This window comes from Acinonyx jubatus, chromosome C1, assembly GCF_027475565.1.
Source record: "Acinonyx jubatus isolate Ajub_Pintada_27869175 chromosome C1, VMU_Ajub_asm_v1.0, whole genome shotgun sequence".
Classification (NCBI taxonomy): Eukaryota; Metazoa; Chordata; class Mammalia; order Carnivora; family Felidae; genus Acinonyx; species Acinonyx jubatus.
Window position 1 is genome coordinate 24,512,427 of NC_069381.1, and position 12,281 is coordinate 24,524,707.

General features: G+C 40.2%; 1 protein-coding gene across 9 annotated transcripts in view; it reads left to right on the forward strand.

The window, feature by feature from the left end:
- The window catches only part of S100PBP (S100P binding protein), a 47,377-nt gene that overhangs the window by 10,207 nt on the left and 24,889 nt on the right, over positions 1 to 12,281 (forward strand). Inside the window, exons 1-5 of one of the 9 annotated variants that reach the window (XR_008293736.1) lie at positions 34 to 168; positions 6,466 to 6,578; positions 7,278 to 8,122; positions 8,755 to 8,843; positions 10,543 to 10,646. Coding sequence is in view for 8 of the 9 variants with exons in the window: in XM_015070266.3 (XP_014925752.1) it covers positions 7,280 to 8,122; positions 8,755 to 8,843; positions 10,543 to 10,646 (1,036 nt within the window). In the remaining variant the exon portion in view is untranslated. The other 8 variants (XM_015070265.3, XM_027059773.2, XM_027059774.2 and 5 more) reach the window with 8 other exon arrangements.

Here is a 12,281-nt window from a genome sequence, read left to right on the forward strand (position 1 = left end):
CCCCCTGAGGGGCGGGGCGGCTTCCTGCCAATCACTGCCTGTTTGCCCTCCCCCTTGCGCTGGCCCGGTTGGCTAGGGGTGGGGGAGGTCGGGGAGGGGGCGATAAAATGGCGCAGGGGGCGGAGTGAGGCGCAGTCTTTCGCACAGGCTTCGGCCCCGCTTCCGGAGGTGAAGAGCAGGAGGGATGAAGGGGTCAGCGTTCCCGGCTGGGAGGGGGGATGGGGGCGCCTGTTGCTTCTCCAGGGGGCCGTACATGTCTGTCCACCCTGTTGAAGGGTTGGGAGGCCTTCGCCCTGCTGGGAAGGGGCTCGTTGTCGTTCCTGAGGTGATGGCGGCGGGAGGGGGAGTGTCCCTGCGCCCCACCTCCACGTCGGCTGGCGACAGATGCCCCTCACCCTGCTGAGGAAGAGGGAGGCTGTTGGGTCACCTGCGAGACGGAGAGCGCCGTCCGTCTCCCTGCCCAGTGGGGGTGGGAGGATGGGTGTGTTAGGTGGGTTGGGGGTGCTGCTGCTCCATGCCCCACTTGGGGGGCTGTTGCTAGGGAGAAGATCGTGGTCTTACAGCAGCCCCTTAAGGGCGGAGGAGAGGATGACCCACCCCTAGGGCTGGCGGGGCGTGGGTCCCGCGGAAGTGTGGGTGTGGGTGGTCACTATCAGGGTGAGGGGTGCACCACCGAGGCCTGCGGAGGAGGTCGGTTTGGCCCCTCCGGGGGGAGGGGCGCGGAGCAAGCCCGCGCTTCTCCCGCCTTCCACCGGGAGGCGGGAGTTTCTTGGTGTTTTCGGGGGAGGGAAGAAGGGAAGAGAGAAGGCCCAGCCCCAAGGGCGATGCTGTGCTGGGGCCGTTGCATTCGTAAGGAAGAGCAGGGGGAGCCCAAGTAGTGTCCTACGAAGGGTGGACTTCGGCCCGGAGGGGTTCTCGGGACTGGTGGTGCTACCAGTTCTTTTTTGGGCGGAGGGAGGGTAGTTGGCACCGCAGCGGGGGCCCCGGAGAAGGGAAAGAAGTGATTGAATTGCTCACCTGCTGCCCCACCCTGATCTCCAGTTTCTTCTGGATTTGTTAGAGGCTGCGATCTTTGGCAATCCTGCCTAAATTAGTTTAAAAACATTTTCTTCTAAAGAAGAAACCTGTTGCTGCATTTTTTTAATATTTAGTTTTTATGCCCCTGTGGGATGAGAGTCCTGGAATCCATACCTAGTGAAATGTTAACCTAAAGCAGAGATTTCCAGCCCTAGGTTGTTTTTCTGTCCTACGGTGTTTCCAGTTACTTCAAAGGAAGTTGCAGAATTCTTACAGATAATTTCAGTTCACTTTGATTTTGTTTAAATGTTATGCCCATTTCATAGAGAGATAAAGCCTAGTGAGTGTCTTTTGTGCCTCGTGCCTCACATGTATTGGATATGGGAAAGGTTGGAAATCAAAGGCCTGTCCCTTGGAAATATTCTTTGCTCTTGGCCATAGCTTGGTAATGGTCTTGGTTTTAGAACCTTGAAAGAGGGATATGGGGTTGTGTCTGGTGTTGCAGTTTTAGTGGCCTGAATAAAATAAGGCTCTGTGCTTTAAGGCAATAGGTTTTCTTAGGTACGATAAAAATAGAAAGGGAACCAGTTTCTGAGGTTGCAGCTAGGTGGTTAGAGAACAGAGCGAGGGGGTGGTAAACTGAAGTGTGAAGAAGGGGGTGGACAGGTGAGAGAGACATGGAAGGACAGAATAGGGTCACAGAAGGGATGGGGAGCAGAGGAATAAGAGACAGACTTGGAGATGGGAAAAATACTCTTCCCTTAAAAATAAAGAGATCTCATTTTAGGTGGCAGTTACAAAGCAAGTGCCAAGAAAGTCAGCTAATGGTAGAATGGCAGACAGAGAAGTACTAAGGCCGTCTTGTGGAACTTCATTTTAGAACTTAATTTTATCTGAGTTTTTTTTCCCCCCACCTCTTGCAAATTCATTAAATACCAACTTTCATTAGTATAGGGCTTTTAGGTTTAGAGTGCTTTCATAAACATCCCCTCATTTGATCTTCATAATCGGTGTTTGAAGTTAACAGTGTATAATTATCCCCCATTTTTCAGATGAGTGTTCTCATCTGTATTGAGGTTCAGAGACTTTCAGTGACTTGCGGAGGTCTCTGAATTTTAGTGCAGTTCCTCTATACAAGACACTTCAGTAACCATTAATTTGCAGGATTTGCCTGATATTTCAGACGTGCACACAGCCTGGTCTTTAATTCAGTGGCAATATGGTTGAATGCTGGGTTAAACTAGAAGAGATTAGAGTATACTGGATAATTTCTTAACAAGCAAGGACCTAGGGGGAGTTCTCTATTAGATTAGCACTCTTTCCTACCATTTCTATGCTTCCTTAAGATTCTCTAGGGGTCAGGGAGGTGATGATGTGGGATGAAATAGAAACTATAGCCAGTACTTATTTAGCTTTTCCATTGTGCTTCTATTGTGCTAAGTGCTCTATGTTCACGGTCTCATTTAATTCTGGCAACAACACTATGAGGTAGCTACTGTGATGGTCTCTATTGTACAGAAGAGGACATTTGAAACTTCAGAATGTAATCATTGTCTTTCTCCACTGGCTTCTTAATTTAGAAATATTTTTATTCAATATTTTAAGCATATGAAATTTGTAGGAAGTAACAAAATAATACCATTATGCACACCATTCAGCTTTATCTTTCTTATTGATGTAGGCAAGCTGAATCTGAGGACTCAAGAGGGGTCTGAGGCTCAAGAGAGACCTTGGCTTAGTTCAGGATAGAAATCAAATGTGAGCCAGGAGGAAGTGAGAACAGAGTTCATTGAATAGTGTAAGTGAGAGAGTAGAGCAGATGGAGTGTCTGGGAGACTTGGAAAAGGAAAAGTGAGTCTCTCTGTCACTTGGGGTTATGAATTTATATTGGAAGGGGGTCCCGGGTGCATGTTCTTTCAAGAACCCAACATAGCCTCTGATCAAAAGTGAGTGTCAGGAGAACAATAGGTGTTATTCCATAAATTACCAAAGGGAGGGGGTATTGATGCCAGTGTTGGCCAAGGTTTGGAGCTAATGTCCTGGAACATGTTTGGGATCCAGTTGTCTTAGATGTTATCAGGTGTTTCAGGGCCTAGGATGGAACTTAGAGGAATGATTAACTTTCTTGCCTCCCCCTTGGAATGGGAACATAGCTTCCTTTATTTTACTTTCATTATGTTGCCATATTTTTTTTTAAGTAGTTTCTACACACCCAACATGGGGCTCGAATTCATGACCCCAAGATCAAGAGTCTCAAGGTCTACTGACCGAGCCAGCCAGGCACCCTTCACCATATTTCTTGGAGGTCTTTTTGTTATTTATTTATTTATTTATTTATCTATTTATTTTTTAAGAAGTAAAACATTACAGATAGAATTGAAGGTACTCATGCCCCCTTGACCTTCCTCTTCCCTCTCTACCACCAGAAGTAACCACTATCCTGAATTTTGTGCTTCCTAGTCCCATGCATATTTTTATAATTTAATGATATATGTGTGTATCCATACACTATCTGGTATTGTTTCTTTAACAAATTGCAAGGAAAAAAAGATGGGGAACCTATAGATTAAAATATAAAACATGTCAGCCAATTGCAGTGTGTGGACTTATATGGAAACCGATTTTTTTCAATCTTAAAAAATAAGACATTCATAAAATAATTGGAAACCTGAACCATGTATTTTATGATAAGGAATTCCTGTTATTTACAGATGAAATGATGTGATGCCTGGGATTTGCCTCAAAATAATCCAGTAAAGGGGGGAAGTGGATGGGACAAGATTTACTATGGGCTGATAGTTGTTGGGGCTGAGTGGTGGATCTATGAGAGTTTGTTACACTGTTGTGATTTTTGTATATGTCTTAAGTTATGTATAATAAAAAGCATTTTTAATGAGGAAATAAAATTGTGGAGAGAATGATTTGTGCAAGTTAAAAATTATCTGTATATTGTATTGTTTTGCATAATTTTACTCCCAAACCTATTGGAACATTCTCTGAAAGAAACTCAGAAGAGCCAGCTCTGTGCTTCTGGATGTCATGTAGTATAGGGATTGATGTTTTCAGTTCTTGTGAAGGATATTGATCCTATGTGTGCACAGTAAAGTTTGCCAATAACCATGATTTTCTTCCAGTGAGGTTTGGCTGCATTCAGGAGTATTTCTCATGTTCTTCTATTCTACCTGGGAAGTCCGGGGAAGCCTGTGTTTAATAAAGTGGCTTAAGTTATTTTTGCTGAGGGATTAAAAGCCCTCTTCAGTATCTTTATCTTTCATAGTATGTTAGAGAGTGTGAAATTGGAAAGCTCTGCCATTTGCTGACTGACCCTGGGCAAATCTCTGACAAGGGTAGCAGGAAAAAGCATTACCTTTGGAATTAGACCTGGGTTTAGATCCTTGTTCTAGCATTATTAGCTCTGTGTGCTTGGTTAAGTTACTTCCTGCCTTTTTTTTTTTTTTTTTTAAGATTTTATTTTTTAATCTCTGCACCCAGCATAGGGCTCGAACTCACGACCCTGAGATCAGGAGCCACATGCTTTACAGACTAAGCCATCCAGGCACCCCTCTTAATGCTTCTTAACCTGAGTTTCCTAAGAGTGAACATTTATTGAACTCTTCATTTGGGCAAGCCAACTGCTTGAACTAGACCTTTTGGAAGAAGTTTGAATGAGAATGGAGATAGTGGCTTAGAAAGGGCTTCTCAGAAATAAAGCTGCTTAACCCGGTGCCTATGATACTTGTGCTTTACACCTACAAACTTTACATATAAACTTTTTCTTACTGCTGCCTAAAGAAATAATATAAAATAACCCAGTCACTGTGCAGAGAAATTACTTTTTCTTCATAGAGGCACCTGTTTCAGTGCCTGCATTGCCTGGAACTCTCTCACAACAATGCTGGAATATTGGTAAAATAAGATAAAAAGTCTCAGCAGCCCTAAGTTTAAATGCAACAGAAAGCTTAGTTTATTTGGTAAGGTCTATATTGCAGAGTTATGTTGAGTTAAATTAGAAGTTGTAAAATGTGTCTCGTAGTGACTGGTTTATAATAGGTACTTAATATTTCTTTTTGTCCCATCTCATTTATAAGATGGGTAAGTTTAAGTTCCTTCTTTAAATTTTTTTAAATTTATTTTACCCCTAGTTTTGTTGAGATACAATTGACATGTAGCACTGTATTAGTTTAAGGCATACAACATAATGGTGTATGTACATAATACTAAATGATTACCACAGTAAGAGTAGTTAACACATACCAACTCACATAGTTATAAATTTTTCCTTGTGATGAGAACTTTTAAGATCTACTGTCTCAAGCAACTTTCAAATATAAAAATACAGTATGGTTAACTATAGTCAATATGTTATACATTATGTAAATCCTTTCTAATGCTAGTGTTCTGTAATACCTCTCTTTTTCTTCTCATTCTCTAGTACTTTATTATTCATACCATTTTATATTTTCTGATATTAGTGCATAACTTTCAATGTTGTCTTCCTACCAAGGTAGGAAACTGTATCTTTGTTTTTAAGAAGTCATATAGAAACATGTCTTGCTCAGTATTGTGTGATGATAGTAGCTCAGAAAATGTTTTCTGAAAGAGTGCATGAACTAAAGCTAAAATTCGGAGTGTGAAGGAAAAGTGGGGTGGGGGAAAATCACCGTTAAAAGGCTAACAGGGAGTTTTTGAAATTATTTGAGTTTAGTGTATAAGCATTTCTTAATAGCTTCTCAGATGTTGACGTGATGTGTGAAATACAAGCTTTATGACCTTTACCATCTAGAAAATAATTTCGATTAGGTCCATCACTGTTTAAAAGCTAGGTTTTGATTACATAAGTAATATACAAATATTCAAGTAGAATAGTTGACATTATTCAGAATGACACTGAAGTCTTCCCTTGAGATCTCTTGGTCCCATCATGGGTTATAACAGTCATCAGTTTTATATTTTTCTGGATCTGTTCTTTGCATTTATATATAAACTGAAAATGAGACGTTGGTATGTGTGATCATGATGAACTTCTAGATCTTGGTGGAATCTTAGACATTGCCTAGTCTGCCTTCCCACCCCTTTCCCATTTTATAAATGAGACAAATCCAGGGATTTAGTGACTTGCCCAAATTATTACAGCTGGTTAGTGACAGAACCAGGACTATAAGCAAGGTCTCAAGACTCCCAAGCCAGTATTCGTCTTACGGGAGCAAATGATAATTCTCAAGAAAGAACAAATTGTTGGGAGGAACAAAACTAGTTCCTTAGTTGCATAATTTTCCCTCTAAAGATTTTTCTTTGATGTTCTTGACTCAAAATCCAACTTTCTGGTATTTAAAAAAAATCAAGATCAAAATTAATAGGTGGAGCACCTTAAAGCATAATACAGTTGACTTTGTAATTAGCAGAGTTGAAAGTGATGAGAAGATCCTCTAATTTTCTTTGTGCCTGCAGGAAGGTGGGAGTCAATCATTTTGACAAGTCTCCTGAAAGGAACAGCTAGCAGGAGCTGAAACCTTTTTCCATTTGGTCTCGTGGCAAAGAGATCACGCCAGCAGCTCCACACAGTATGGAAGACAATTCTTATATTCTTAAAGTTTTTTTTTTAACTTTAAAAGTTATACGTGTTTGTTTTTTCAAAGTGTAAACTGAAAATCCAAGCATTTTACACAATATATACTTGTTTTCCTTCTATGTTGTGGATATTATTCCATGCTAGTATATAGTGATCTATTTCATTGTGTTTTTAAATAGTTGTAAAGTATCCCATAGAATGAGTGTACCATGATTCCACTAAATAGTTCCGGTCATGGACATTAAGGTTCTCTCCAATATTTGGCTATTTTGAATAATTCTGCTTTGAACATCCTTATAAATCAATCGATGTGCATTTGTATAGGTACTACTGTAGGAAAAATTGCCAGAAGTAAAATTGTGGGGTCAAATGGTATTGCAAATTACTCTCCACAAAATATTGTGCTGACTTAATGGTCTTATTCTGATTGTGAGAGCGCTTATTTCCTACATCCTTACCAACTTAGATATTGTGACATCTTAATTTTTACTATTTTGTTAGGAAAAAAAGCATGTCACTGTTCGAATGTGTATTTCCATGATTCTGGTAAGGTTAAATATCTTAAAATTCTTTCTCATGTTATAAGTCATGGCGCAAAGAATTTGAAATATTAGGATACTACCACTCTATAAAACAGAAGTTGATATAGGGATTTCCTGTACCTCGGTGAAACTGTTTCTTATTTTTCCAGATATGACGTGCTCACTAGTGCCCTCTGAACAGTCTTCTGGGACTTCTCTCTTGCCTAAGGACAGTGCCCCATTTTCATGGGGTTCCTCGGATGAGGATGGATTGGATGACTCCTTGCTGGATCTGTCTGAGGGAGAAGAAGATGATGGCCATTTCAGTTTCACAGAGGAAGATATTCAGGAGCTCTTGAAGGATGATGACCTATCAAATGAGCACTTTTCTTGGGGAGGAGGGTTGCTTAAAGATGACAGCAGTCACGTTGAGAAGGGAGGGAAAGGGGATCAAATTCTATTTGATACTTCCCAAGAGAAAAATTCATCATACACCTTGGGACCAGTAGCTGAGACCCCTGGCCTCTTAAAACTACCTCAACTAAGTACATCAGTTGGTCATGGCCCAACTCCTACTAAACTGTTAAACAGACACTTTGCACTAGAAAAGAATCTTGTAAAAGTAACAGTTGCACCATTTAATCCAACAGTTTGTGATGCTGTGCTTGATAAGGACAAGACTGATTTATCCAAAGATCTTGAAAAGCCCTCCTCCCTTGGGGAAGAGATGAGAGAAGATGGTCTTAGCCCAAATGAGAGCAAACTCTGCACTGAATCTGAAGGGATCAGTCCCAATAATTCTGCTTGGGATATGCCCCCACTCTCTTCTCCAGACAGTAACTTTCAGCAAACTGTGTCTGATAAAAATATGCCTGACAGTAAGAAACCTACACCTGTATTCTCTCAGATCTTGGACAATTCAGAGACTCCTCATTTGGGGTCATCCTGGAAAAATGGATCACATAAATCAAATTGTGAAATGACGTTTCCAATTGTTTCCAGTTCATCAAACAAAGTACGTATATTTTTTCAAGGTAAAGAGAAAAATTATTTTCATTCACAAGCTGTATAGCAAAGCTTTGTATTCATCAAACAAATTGGGATTTGAACCCTGACTAGAACTGTGACCTTGGGAAAATTATTTAGCCTCTCTGTTCTCTCATATTTCTTATCTATAAATTGGACTAAATAATACTTCACACATATATGGTAAGGATTAATTAAATAATGTCTCTATGGCAACTGGTATATAATATTAAATTGCTATTATTGGCTAATTACTAAGATAATGATGATATTACTATTACTTTTCCTTTTTGGGGGGTTTTAACCCTAAGTCTCAATCTCTGGTTGCTATGCTAAATGAGATACGGCACCTGATCAGCCACTGAAGAGCTAAAAAATCTTCAACAATTTACCTAACCTCTTTAAGCCTGATTCCCTGTCAAATGGGCATACAACTTAGGGTTTCTTTCTTTTCCTTAAAATTAGTTATTATCTCATTTAAGGCATCTGCTATAGTGCCTGTTACACAGTAGGGTACAGGAATATGCCTTTGTAGCCTATAGTTTAAGAATATGTCTGTAAATGGTGTTTTCAGTTTTTTTTTTTTTTTTTTTTATGACTATCTTCTGCTTTGAATGAAAGCAGGATGTTCTTGACAAGGATTCTGGGAAGCTGAAAGTCAACGAGAGAAGACTAGGCAAAGTCATACCTGTTCTGCAAGCCAAAAGAAGGTAACAGTATGATAATATTCTGGTTTCTGTTGGTTCTCTTCAATTTCTGTCTTCCGCTCCTCCATTTCCCCTTAATGTGGAATAAAACCATGCACCAGGAGTAAGCATACTTTAAGTTCTGGGACCACTAACGTGTAGCTGTCTAACCTTGGGCAAGTCAAATAATCTATGTTTATTTGTCAACAAAATGAGGCTAATGATGCCTTCCCTGCTGTTTCTCACAGTTATTTTGAAGAGTCAGAAAGACCTATTAGTGAAAACACTGTATAAATGTAAGATTTCTTTTCCTGTGTATGGGGAAGCCTGGTCACAGATATGATAGGAAGTTAGAATAATTTGAACACAAACATTAAAATACAACTATGTAGAAGATCATTTAGTCATCTCTTCCAACTTGAATGCAGCTGTCCTTGAGGGAAAATTCTAGTAGAGGTTGCAGATTTGGGTCACTTTACAATCTGTTCTCTTGTTGCCAGGAGATGGCAGTGTCTCTACATGGGCCTTTTCAATTAGCAGAGCTTTTTTTTTTTTTAATGTTTATTTATTTTTGAGAGAGAGGGAGACAGAGTGTGAACAGGCGAAGGGCAGAGAGAGAGAGGGAGACACAGAATTGAAGCAGACTCCAGGCTCCAAGCTGTCAGCACAGAGCCCGACGCGGGGCTTAAACCCACGAACTGTGAGATCATGACCTGAGCCGAAGTCGGATGCTTAACCGACTGAGCCACCCAGGCGCCCCATAGCAGAGCTATTTTTTAGGTTGAGTCAGATTGACTTCCCTACAAAGGGATTAAAAAAAAATTTTTATTACACAGATACTATATTTATTTTGCTTTAAATTTGTTTTAAGTTTATTTTGAAAGAGAGAGAAAGCACACAGGGCAGAGGGAGAGAGAGAATCCCAAGCACTCTGCACCACCAGCACAGAGCCCTATGCAGGGCTCAAACCCACAAACCACTAGACCATGACCTGACCTGAAGTCAAGAGTCGGAAGCTTAACCAAATGAGCCACCCAGGCTCTCCTCTGCTTTAAATTCTTTTTAATGTATTAGAAATAAGGCTAAAGTTTCCTTTGACTGCTATCCTTAATCCCAGTTTGTTTGTTTGTTTGTTTGTTTGTTTGTTTGTTTGTTTTGTTTTCTTTGCACAATTGAGGGAAACTTGGTGAATTACTTACAGTGGAAGTTACACCAAAGAGCCGTCAGGCTACTTAGAACAGTTATGAATTTATTATCTCCATATTCTAATCCACTGACTCCATAGTACAGTGCAAACAGGATGAGCAAGGGCCAAAAATTGTTCTTGCCAAGGTCACCAGTATTCTAACTGCCACACCCAGCTGGTTCTTTTTGGTCTTTATCTCTTTGAGTTTTTCTGTGGCTCTGTGAAGTTATTTCTTGATTAACCTTGAATTACTCAACAAGTGCTTACTTTCTCTGGGGACTGGATAATCTTCACTTTCCTATGCCTTGTTAACAGGAGGTTGTATCTGTTTCTCATCTTCCTTTTTTTCTCAACTCCATACTTGATTTCAGCTTTATACTATGTGACTAACACTGTCTTCTGTCACTGGATCTTAAAGAGTATTTTGCCTCTGAAAGTTAGTTGTTCTAACTGATCAGCAATATATGACTTCTCTCTATAAACACTACACTCATGGTTCTAATGGGCTGTTTTTCCTCCCGGTTTGCTTTGTTCAAGGACTAATGTTCCGACGTTTTCACAATCAGATCTAGAAAAGCAGAAGCAAAGTTATCTCAAGGAAGTCATTGCTCATATAGAACACCCAAAGGACACTAACCAAGGTAACATGGTAATCAGAGAATGGCATGTAAAAGATGTGATGGGACTTCTTTTTTTTTTTCCAGTGTAATATAGATTAAACTGGGAGATTATTTTGAATTTTCTAAAATTGATGAGAAAGATAACTTCTTTACCCAAAGATTTTTACTTTAAAAGATTGCCTAACCAAATAATTCCCCAAGTGGTTTGGCTAACCTGTATTAGAGAGGGGTCCAAGGAGACTCATACCACTATGTGAAGAGTGCGTCTTCCATGGCTGAGGGCTGTAACCAGACCTGTAGTTTTCTGATAGGGAATTTTTTTGTCTGAAAAATAGAAGTGGATGACCAAGGGCTGCTTAGTAATCACTAGTGTTTTATATAGAATTATTTATTTTCCCTGTTTCCTTCAGGATTTAAATGTAAAAAGGCAGGCATTTCAAATAATATTCTGTATCTGCATTTGAATAAAAGCTCCTAAAAGGTTTTGACTACCTTCCAGATTCTTCAAGCTGAGTTCTCCCTAGTTCATTAAAAGCTATTACAAAGCAAAGTGGCCGGATTCTTTCTCCAGCCCTCGAAAGATATAGGCCCTGTTATCATTCATCCTGGACTAGTAGCTGGTGGGAAAACTCCTAAAGGGAGGGGAACTTGCGGGCTATACTGAAGGGGCTGAGGTTAGAGAGGTACTGATAAAAGTTATCTTCTCCTAAATATCACTCCATATTTGGTCATCCTCAGCTTCTTTCTCTATTCATTTAGCAAATCTTCCTCAAATATTTTCAGTGGTGCCAGGTTTGAAGATTAGGAATTTGAAATGTAAAGAGGACCAAAGTAGGGTCCTAGCTTTCTAGGGATTGATAGTCCAGAGAAGGTAAAGATGATTATACCACAATATTGATTAGTGCTCTAAGAGAATTATGTATAACGTGCACTAGGAACAAGGAAGAAGCACTTCTGTTTGTGTTTGGGGAGAGTGGAGGACACCCTAGGTAGGCTCCATGGGGAAAATAATTCTGTTATTCTAAGATCTGTCATAAATTACTAGGAAGAGTTTTAGGAGAATTCTTGACCAAAGATTCGGAGGAGACTACTCCCATCCCTTTTTTTTTTTAAAACAAATCTTTAATTAGTAGTTTTGGAACTGAGGCATCAGCCAGAAGAAGTTTTTTTTCCAGGTCCTTTTATTTTTTCTTCAAAGACTTCATTAAGGAATCAAATACTGCTTGTACTGATGGCTCAGCCCTCTGCTTGTGAGATCTCTTTGTTTGAACTATTTTAAAGTTTTGTTTTTTTTTTTAAGTTTATTTATTTAGAGAGAGAGAGAGGGCAAGAAAGAGACTCTCAAGTAGACTCCACACTGTCAACACAGAGCCTGACGCAGGGCTCAAACTCATGAACTGTGTGATCATGGCATGAGCCAAAATCAAGAGTCAGATGCTTAACCAACTGAGCCACCCACGTGCCCCTTGTTTGAACCATTTTAAAGGTCTGGTGGAACTAGAGACACCCCTCTCCCATCGGCCCAGACCCCCTCGCTGCGGGTCATTAACTGGAGGGGCAGATTGAAAGAAGTTTGTGTGTGTTTAACCTCTGTGGAAGAGACTTGAGCATTGCTTTTCCCTCTGTGAGGTGACTTTCTTTTATGTCCTAGGCAAT